We start from the raw sequence: 10,038 nt of genomic DNA, 5'->3' as shown, positions 1-10,038 counted from the left end.
GTGAATGGAATGGGACTGGAATGGCTTTGGTTCCACTCAAGGCTTCCAGTGATCCAATCAGAGGGGAGGCGAAGCTTCGCCTACAGCGCTAGACTATCTGGCCGGAACCTCTGCCCCTGTTGTGTGCCGCGCGCTGGCAACCGCGCTACGCATATGTGGGAACGCCTTTGCGTGATCCGATTCGGGGCATCCGTGTCTTCTAGGAGCTAGTAGTACTCACGAATCAACACGTCGAGGGCACTCCAACCATAAAAGGAGCAGCTGGTGATATGATTGACTGATGAATGATGATAGTGGGGCCGATGGTAAAATAACTCGATCGTGGTTATGCCAAAATAATCGACCTGCCCACTCCACCCCGGCGCGTCTATAGCTCGCCCGCGGCGAGGCCGAGCGTCCTACGCGACGCGCTACTGGGGCCGTTAGTTGCTATATCAACTTTAGTTTGTGAACGCCGATAACTTCCACACGTGTGACATGTAGTAACATTGTTCATATGTTTTTTTTTATAAAGACCTTCTTTGTTAATTAGCTACAATTGTAGCATATGAGACAATGAGGGGGATGACAGCCATCGGGGCTGCATCCATCCATACATTAGGAGGAGTGAATCTAGCTAGTCTAGCTAATTTGTGGGCTACTTTATTGTTCTCTCTAAAACAATGCTCAAAAATAATATGACTGAAATCTAAGAACATCAAATAACAATCATCAAATATCGCGCTGGCCATTGAAGAAGAGTAGCCCTCTCTGAGTGCTGAGATTACATCCACATTATCTGAATTAACTTCAACTTTGCTACATCCAGTTGTGCGAGCGAGATTTAGGCCAAATCTGATTGCCAATGCTTCTGCTGTGAAGGCATCATAACAAATTTCAAGTTTTTCATTCGCGGCAGCTATGAACTTGTCGTTGTGGTCTCTAATGACAACACCTACTGAACCTTCAAGTAAGTCATGATCAAAACTCGCATCCACATTTAACTTGACATATCCAGTCCTTGGTTTCATCCAGCCTCCCACATGAACTTTTGGCCTTGAGGAGTTCGCTGCAATGAAGTTCTCTGCCAAGGATCGTATAGCAAGGTTGATCTGGGCAGCCGTTTGTGGATCACCTCTATGTGTAACTTTTCTCCTTTCCCACCACAAAAACCAACAACATGTAGCCATAGTTTCTCGCAGTTTCGGCAATCCTAGCACATGGATATGATCGTTCGGTAGACTAAAAAGAAATTCCAATACAACCTCCCCACATGTGTTCATCTCTAATCCCTTCTGTATCACATCCATCACTCCAAGGAGTTTGCATACCTGAACCGCAACTGGACATTCAAATAGAAGATGGCAGATATTCTCCGGCCCTTGGTTACATACTGGACAATGTGGCTTGATCTTGATATGTCTATCAACCAGTATTGCACGACATGGAATAGCCCTAAGAAGTGCTCTCCAGACAAATTTTTTAACCTTTGTTGGGCAGCTCAAACTCCACACCGAATCCCATCTAGGTGTTGGTGAGGATGAACATGGCGTACCCTGCGAATTGTGGCTAAACTTTGACTCCCAGACGGCATGATATGCTGATTTTATGGTGAACACACTTGTTTTAGTAGAACTCCAAGCTAAAAAGTATGTCATTTCATATACTGGTAGTGGGATTTCAAGAATTCTCTGAGCATCAACACTGCAAAACGTTTAGTTTACCAGCTTTGAATCCCAGTCACCTGACATTGGACCAATAAGCTCTGACACTCGAGAGAGGAGATGATTCCCTCTACTAGAGATAACCTTCCTGGATGGTGATTGTGGGATCTAACATCGTTCACACGTTTTTTACACTAAAATTGCCACTCAAAAAGAAAAAAAATCTAAAATAACTGAAACTTGTCATGCTTCACAACTAAAGTTGCCATCCTCTTGTAACTAAAATTGCCATCAAAAAACATGTGGGCGAAATTGCTTCATGCCACACGTGTGGCCGTTATCATTTGGGTAGTTTGTTCGTCCTTTTCTATTATGGTAAAACAAAATTAAATGTAGATATTTTAAAATTTCAACTTTTAATGATTGCATGACTTTTCAAATATGTTGATAGCATTAAGAAAAACTTCATAACATCTACAAAGCATTCACGTGTTTCGAAGAAGTTTTTGTCACGTTAAAAAATGTTTTCACAATTTAAAAAAAATTCGTATAATTTAGAAAAAAAATTACGCACTTCAGAAAATGTTCCTAAATTTTTATAAAAATGTTATACAATGTAAAATTATGCTTTTGTAGGTTTAACACAATGTATCATCCCATTAAAAAATGTACATGGCATTTAAAAAATCTTAGATGTTCGATAAAATGATGTGACATTTAAAAAAATATTCAATGTAAAAAATGTTTTGTTCCATTTAAAAAACCGTGACATTTAAAAAGTGTTCGTGCATTTAAAATATGTTCACAACATGTAAAAAATAAATATATTTTAAAAAATGTTCATGTTATATAAAAATGTTTTATACTATTGAAAAAATGTTCAATGTGTAGTTGAAAAAGTTTGAAGCACATTTTTGAGAAATGTTCAACATATATGAAAAAATGTTACGGGCATATACGAAAATGTAAAACATGTATTGAAAGAGGTTGACATGTATCTAAAAGAAGAAAAAGAAAAACCCCAAAGAAAACCGGTAAAAAACACATGAAAAAAAGTAAAAAAGTAAAATAAAATTTGATAAAGAGACACAGAAAACCAAGAACCAAAAACCGCAACAAACCACATAGAAACATAAAAAAGCACATGAATACCGGCCATAGAAGATTCCCTAAAAACTGCTCTCCTATGATCCGTATTGGGCCAGTCCATCTGGCTCTCACCTTGTACGAGACAGAGTATCGTCTCGTAGTAGGCAATATATAGCTCATGCGACTCAACCCCACATGGAGCATAGTTAGGAGTTCTCTCATGCCAATAGCCCTTGGGCTATAATTTGGATTGCTACATGATGTTTGGGCTTGGCCCAACTATAACTAGGTGGAGCAGCACCTGTAAGACAATTGACCAAAGCATAGAAGAGGCAATGACGAATGAGATCCACTGATTTCTTTTCCCTCTTGTGTATCTCTCTAATCATAACCCATTTTTGTTGTTACCCAAATCTCTCTCCGAAACCTGCATGAATGTATCAAATAGTTATTGATTTGTGGTGTGTTATTCTCGGGGCATCACGGTTAGTATTTAGAGCTTGCTTGATCCGGGGCGCTGCTCAAAATCTCTTGTCGTACTGGTAACATCTACCGCGGCGGTTGTTGATCAAGAGGAAGTCCTCGAACTACATCTTACCAGTGGCCATCCATGAGTCAATCTATCATATGACGGAAGAGGTGATTCATATGGTCTTCGATCCTTATGGCAGTGGGAAGGGTGTGTTTATGATGGTGCTCGAGAAGATAGACCATGTGTTGGCTTTGTCACATTTTCATCGCCTCACGAGGCCACACGAGCTCAGGAAGCTCTTCACGGTCAGAAGATGTATGATGAGTGTTCTCAGATTGACATCGAGCACTCAACACCACGCCATGTCTGAACACCACATCCATCTAACAAGTCGGCCTATTCCTTGGACCCTTGTTTACCACCTGCTCCACCTCACCCTCCAGATCACCCTCAGGAATTGGGTCTGTGGTTACACACATGATGCGTGTTTGTCATACACCATATGCGGCCCATCTTAGTTTCGAACATCAGAAGCGTGGAAAGGTGCAAAGAGATATTATATGTTTGAGCGACTATTGGGTTTAGCTACAAGTTCCATGATTATTGAGGAAATTTCTTTGATGAAGAATGAGTTGTTACGAGTACTTTTTATGCAAAGCTTAGTGATCATGAGTGCAAGCGCAATATTGTTATGGCGCTGTACAATGATAGATGCAACAAGGAATGTCAATTTAGTTATAACAGTTGAACTTCATGGGAAATGTGACTCAGGAATTAGGAAGATTTATCATTACCCTGCACAGTATTAGAGATCTGGAGTTAAGATAGGTGCATGCATCTTCATTGTCATCTATCAGTGGGGTGCTTGCCGAGAATGCCATGCGAGAGATAATACACCATGCTCAGTTGAATGCTTTCACATGTCACTATAGTTTTTGTTGTGTTGTTGGTGCCCTATAACACTAGTTGATAGGAAGATGTTTGATCATGAAGCAAACCATTGTATGTAGTATCAATGCCGAAATCTTGTGCATGTTTGTCCTCCTTGGCAGAATGAATCATGCGTGGCATTGCTCAGTGTACTTCAACTTTGGGCTCAACTGTGCTTCGTTGAAGTACTGCTAGAATTTAGTCTATTTTGGGCAGCCCAATAACTATTTCAGAAATTTCTAATAAATTCTAGAGGCCCACTTAGCCCATTTGTGCAAGGCAAGGGATACTATCAAAGTTTAGTCCCACATTGTTAGTTTAGTGGGAGTTGGACCTCCTTATAAGGGAGGTTCTTTCCCCACTTGTATGAGCATGAGAACAAGAGGGATATCCACGCGCGCTCCTCCTCCGCCGCCCACCTCGCCACGCCACGCCACGCCTCGTCACGACGCGCCGCGCCGCGGGTTGCGGGAATGAGCCGATATCTAAATTTTTGCCATGCACGACAGGTATACGAAAGGTCACGTGGGAGTTGAAACGTTTTCTGTAGTGGACACTGAATTCGAACGGCGTGCCTCTTCGGCCGCTGCCTGTTCGCTTCGTCTCCCTTCGTTGCTTCACCTCCTGCCGCAGCCTCTTCGCGTCCTTCTCCTGTGCCTATATAAGAGAGGTCGCTCCTCTCCAGAGAGACACAACAGAAGCTCCTCTTCCTCTCGACACAAAGTTCCGACCACTGCGCTGCTGCTACGTTCTTCTCCATCCCGTCTTGCGGCGTGCACCGCAGGTCAGGACAGTAGGCCTCCGAAACCACACCTTTTGAGTCATGTACGGAAGAAGGGTGATAAGGTTTTTGGGGAGCGCTCAGCGCGACTACTGGCTGCTTCATCACGGACGATCCGGTCGCCGACGATTACTTCCCCGACGACGACTTCTTCCCCGACATCCACGACCTCCTCGACGACATGGCAGGCGAGGACACCGACCCCAAGTCCAGCGCTTCTGCTGCTGCTGTCCCGTACGTGTTCTTGTCTTTCCCGTTAAAGGTTCTGCCGCAGTTCCTTGTTCTAGTCCTTGTCCTACACATGATAGGTTCTACTTCATATATGCTACTTGCTATACTGTCTGCTTTAGATATGATAGGCTACGGTTCATATATGCAGAAGTTATTTACCTTCTCTCTGTCAGAACGCATGACTTGTTTTATCTCTACTATATTAGTCATGCTTTATCTAGTATTTCTGTTAATAAAATCATTTGGTAAATTGCTCATTTTTCCAACAAGTACCTCCAAGTGTTTCCATGGAGCAGGGGACAAGTGAAGTCATGTTGTTCACAGAAGCTATTTCCCCACTTCTGTCATACGATTTCGATGTACAATGGGGATTTTTCGCAGGCCATAATGGATTCTATCCCAAGCAATCTAGAGGGGAGAGTGATTGTGTTGTATGGATAAAGGAGCCCTTGTAGAAAAAAACTTAAACATGCATGGCAAAAGTATCGGAAAAGATTTGCCATGTCAGAAGAATATAGATAAAAAACAAGTTTAAAATGCTATCTAAAGGACAACAAAAAGACACTAACACAACATGCTTTGTTTGATGGCAAATTAGCTAAATGGCAATGTCACTAACACTGTTCAATGGCAAAAGAAAACAACACTAAGTATGCTTTCGTGGCAATTTATCTAATTATGTGTAAAAGATTAGATTGGTAGTTAAGAAACTTTTTGATATCTAGGTAATGACAAGTTGTTGACTTATTTTTGCCATGAACAGTCACGTCAATTGTATGAACAATCATGCTTTCCCCTAAAAATGTAAAGTCAAGACAAAACTAGCCATGGCAACAAATGTTGGGACATGGAAACAAAAAACTAACCTATTAGCTTTGTTCCCTAAAAATCATGGCAATCTTGCCATCTGAATAAAAATGCAGGCAACACCGCGTCGGCGTCGGCTCCGCCGCTTGACCTCCCCCGCCGCACTCCTCCTCCACACCACGACCACCTTGAGCCCGCCTACACCGACAGGGAGCGCAGAGAGGGAGGGCCGAGGCCGTCGGTGTGGTCGGTGGGAAGAAAGATGATAAGGGAGGAGTTGGCGACATGAGAGAGAAGGGGATGTGTAGTGCGAAGAGAGTGGATCTGTTCGTTCGTGACGACTTTGCTTTTTCCCGAACAATCTCCTCCGCATACATGGTTGTGGTCTTATCTTTAAGATGCATGCTCAAAATCCAATGGTGAAAAGGACGTTCAGTCCCAAATCCTAAAATACCGACGTCAGTTTTTTATTATCATTTCTGTGCCTTAGTATGGGCTATGGCCATTGTTTGTTTGTACTTAAAACCAATTCTCCTTAATCAATGAAACGTGCAAATCTTTTGCCATTTGTTTCCAAAACTAAAAACCCTAGTGTGCCAATAATCGGTCCTCGGCGATAAGAGCCTAAATAATCGGTTCGCATATGGCCGTAAAGAAGTGGTTGAAGCACAATGATGCACGTTCTTGTGTCGTCGATAACAATTGCGACTCTTAAAGCATCTTCAACAGGCGCGCCAAACTAGCGCCGCGCCGTAAAATCCTCTTTTTTAACGCGTGCGCAACCGGAAGAGCTGCTTCAACGGGCGCGCGAAAACCGCGCGCGCGGCATACGTAGTCCAGCGTGCGGGCCGAAACTCAATCGCGCGCCGCTTATTTGCTGCGCCCGCTCCCGCGCACTGGACTCTCGCGCGCTCGCTCGCACCTCCCACCCCCTCCAGCCGCGCCGCCGCCGCCGACCGCGCCACCCGGCGACCATTCCGGCGCTTCCCCGGCCTATCCCCGCCCCGCGCGCGCTTTCTCCGGCCCCCCTCTAGGCCCGCCGCCCCGCGCGCGTGCTGGTCCGCCGACGAACAGCGCCCGCGCGCTCGCTGCCGCTCGGCACCCGCTAGGTGTTCGACAAAACGCCTAGAAGGTATGTATTGCTCAAAAGCCATGAATTTCGTGCATGTTGATTGTAGTTTTTTATTTATAGCATAGTATTCAACATTGTAGATGAGTTCGTCGTATGATTCTTCCGAAGAAGAATTTGATATGGAAAAGGAGGAGGATCTTGCAATGATCCTAGCTATGCATATTAATAAAAAACCAAAACACGGTGGTTCGGTTATGGGTCGGCAAAAAATTTGGAGGGATATGATCGATGCCCACAACAGATTGATCAGGCATTATTTTGCGGAGAATCCTACATACCCCGAGTCGTATTTTCGTCGCCGGTTTAGGATGAGCACCGAGTTGTTCAGGCGCATTGCAGAGAAACTAGCGAGCCATGACCGCTTTTTTCAGCAAAGGAGGAATGCCGCCGGAGAGCTCGGGCATAGCACCTTTTCAGAAGGTGACAGCCGCTTTGCGTATGTTGGCATACGGTATACCGGCTGATCTAGTTGATAATCACTTGGCTATGGGTGTGAGCCAAGCTATCATGTGTGTCGAGCGCTTCGCAGTCGGAATTGTGCAAGTGTTTGGCGAGGAGTATTTGAGATCTCCCACCGCTGAAGACGTCGCAAGGCTTTTGGCGATGAACAAAGCTCGCGGCTTTCCTGGCATGCTTGGCTCAATAGATTGCATGCATTGGAGTTGGAAGAATTATCCAAAGGCATGGCATGGGCAATTCCACGGCCAAAAAAAGGGTTCCACTATAATCCTTGAAGCGGTGGCCGATCAAGAGACTTGGATTTGGCATGCATTCTTTGGAATGCCTGGATCTTTGAATGACATCAATGTTGTCAACCGGTCACCACTGATGAGTAAGATTGCAAATGGGGAGTTGCCACCGGTGCAGTTTGTAGCAAATGGCCGCACATACAACTATGGCTATTATCTAGCGGATGGCATCTATCCAAAATGGAAAACCTTTGTCAAACCGTTGAAAAAGCCAGAAGGTAAGAAAAATCTTGATTTCCACAATGCTCAGGCGGCGGCTAGAAAAGATGTGGAGAGAGCTTTTGGGATTTTGCAAGCCCAATTTGCTATTGTGAGAGGACCGGCTAGATTTTGGGATCAGAAGATGCTTTGGTACATAATGCACGCTTGTGTGATCATGCACAACATGATCATCAAGAATGAGCGTGGCCAAGATGTAGACTACTCTTAGTATGAGCTCTTGGGACATCCGGTGCGAGTGCGACAGAGGGCTGAAAGGGTAGCCCGTTTTGTTGCCTCCTATCATATCATTCGACGTCCCGCAGCGTATAATGATCTTCAGAAGGATCTCATTGAGGAGTGGTGGGTATGGAATGGACGACAAAGAGCATCATGATTTGTGCGTTTGTTATTGTATTGTTGAACTATTTGTTGTGTTGAATTGCACTATTTGTTGTATTGAACGATAAACTGTTTGTTTGAGTTGTAATAAACGAAATTGAACTATTTATTTTTGTTTGTTTTTGATATTTTTGCTTTTGGTTTCGAATGCATATGTTGTTTGTGCGCGTCGCGCGCGCCGCATTTTTGCGCGCTGCTGGAGCGGCGCCCGCGCGCTGCATTTTAGCGCGGTTGCTAGAGCCAGCGCTGCGCGTCGCGCCAAATCAGGTGATGCGCGCGCGGCATATGTGTTTTTTGCGCGCGGCCCGACCGGCGCCGGTTGGAGATACTCTTATCTCTTGACCACAAGAGACTTTTTCTTGTTCCCGCAAAAAAAAGAGAGACTTTTTCTTGCACAAAGTATTCTTATTACGAAAAGAACTGTCAGGGATAGAAAAGTATTCGTCACAACGCACAATCCATAATGCTCTGGCACGACCACAAACCCCGGGAGGCACGCAGACCAACGTGCAAACACGACACGAAATTAAGACGACCGAAATCCTCGAAAGTGACCGATGACCTGCACTGCCTCTGCCCTGGCACGCCCGCCGACGTTCAGAACAGCGCCACCTTGAGCAGAGCCCCCGCCGCCGCGGCGACGACGGCGCCCATCGCCGGGGCCAGGGAGCCCCCGGCGGAGGCGCCGGACGGGGTGGAGCCTCCCGCGGACGAGCCGCCCCCGGCGACGGTGACGGCGAGCTTCATGCCGCTGGCGCAGTGGCCGGGGATGTTGCAGATGTAGTAGTGCGTGCCGGGGGTCGCGAGCGTGACGGTGGTGGCGCCGCTGTCGTCTTTGGCCAGCGCGTTGCTGCCGGAGCAGGACGTGTAGCCGCCCTGGCTCACCTCCGTCACCGTGTGCACTTTGCTCACGTAGCTGAACACTGCAAGCCAAAATTCCAACACAATTTCAACACGTAGTACGTGCATGCAGTATACTCGTGCTTGTCACCGACGGCGAAGAGCTCGGTCGCTCACCTAGCGTGTCGCCGACGGCGAACGACTTGCCGCTGGTCCAGCCGGAGTAGTCGACGCCGGTCACCCAGCCCTTCGCTTCGCCGACGGTGTACGACACGGCCGCGGCCATGCCCGCGCAGCCCGCGACGACGAGCACCGCGAGGAGAGCGGCAGAGGAGGACGCCATATGGTCGACGATATGAGGAAGGAGAGTGCGAACGAGAGAGGTTGGCACTGGAAAGGATGCAAAGGATATATGACGATGGATGTATGTTACCACTCACCCAAACCCTTTCGCACTGTGGATGTAGCGGTGTCGCACAACGGACCGGAGGTTGAGAGGTCTATTTATACACATCAGATCTCCACGTCCCCTCTCATAATTTCCGGTGCGAAATCTCTACTACTAAATCTCCATCTCTCTACTTACTAAAAAACATAAGCTTTCCGTTTCACCTTTCCTTCGTCCAATCTCACGTCCCCCATCCCTTCTCTCTCTCTCTCTCTGCCTTCCATGTTTGAATTTTCTTCTATCTTATATTTTTCTAAAATCAACTTAACCGTATCATGTCTTATTAACTTTCTAAAAGAAAACAATAATTTCTTTG

At 45.9% G+C, this 10,038-nt stretch overlaps 1 protein-coding gene across 1 annotated transcript; it reads right to left on the bottom strand.

Annotated features, from left to right (window-relative positions):
• Positions 1–8,802: 8,802 nt before the first annotated feature.
• On the bottom strand, positions 8,803–9,763 carry LOC125556186 (mavicyanin-like). The gene is made up of 2 exons (XM_048718969.2): positions 9,452–9,763; positions 8,803–9,357 (listed from the first exon to the last, which is right to left on the bottom strand). The coding sequence occupies exons 1-2, from the start codon at positions 9,615–9,617 to the stop codon at positions 9,032–9,034; spliced, it is 492 nt and encodes a 163-aa protein (XP_048574926.1). The 5' UTR covers positions 9,618–9,763; the 3' UTR covers positions 8,803–9,031.
• Between the last annotated feature and the right edge of the window lie 275 nt (positions 9,764–10,038).

The sequence above is a fragment of the Triticum urartu genome, chromosome 5A (assembly GCF_056163025.1).
Source record: "Triticum urartu cultivar PI428250 chromosome 5A, HENAU_Tu73, whole genome shotgun sequence".
NCBI lineage: Eukaryota > Viridiplantae > Streptophyta > Magnoliopsida > Poales > Poaceae > Triticum > Triticum urartu.
This window is presented reverse-complemented; position numbering and strand designations above follow the sequence as displayed.

Bases quoted from the DNA above. Each gene is read 5' to 3' on its own strand.
- LOC125556186 (XM_048718969.2), bottom strand. From the start codon at position 9,617: ATGGCGTCCTCCTCTGCCGCTCTCCTCGCGGTGCTCGTCGTCGCGGGC. The intron at 9,358-9,451 runs GTGAGCGACCGA...TTTGGCTTGCAG, and splicing joins CGCCGTCGGCGACACGCTAG to TGTTCAGCTACGTGAGCAAA.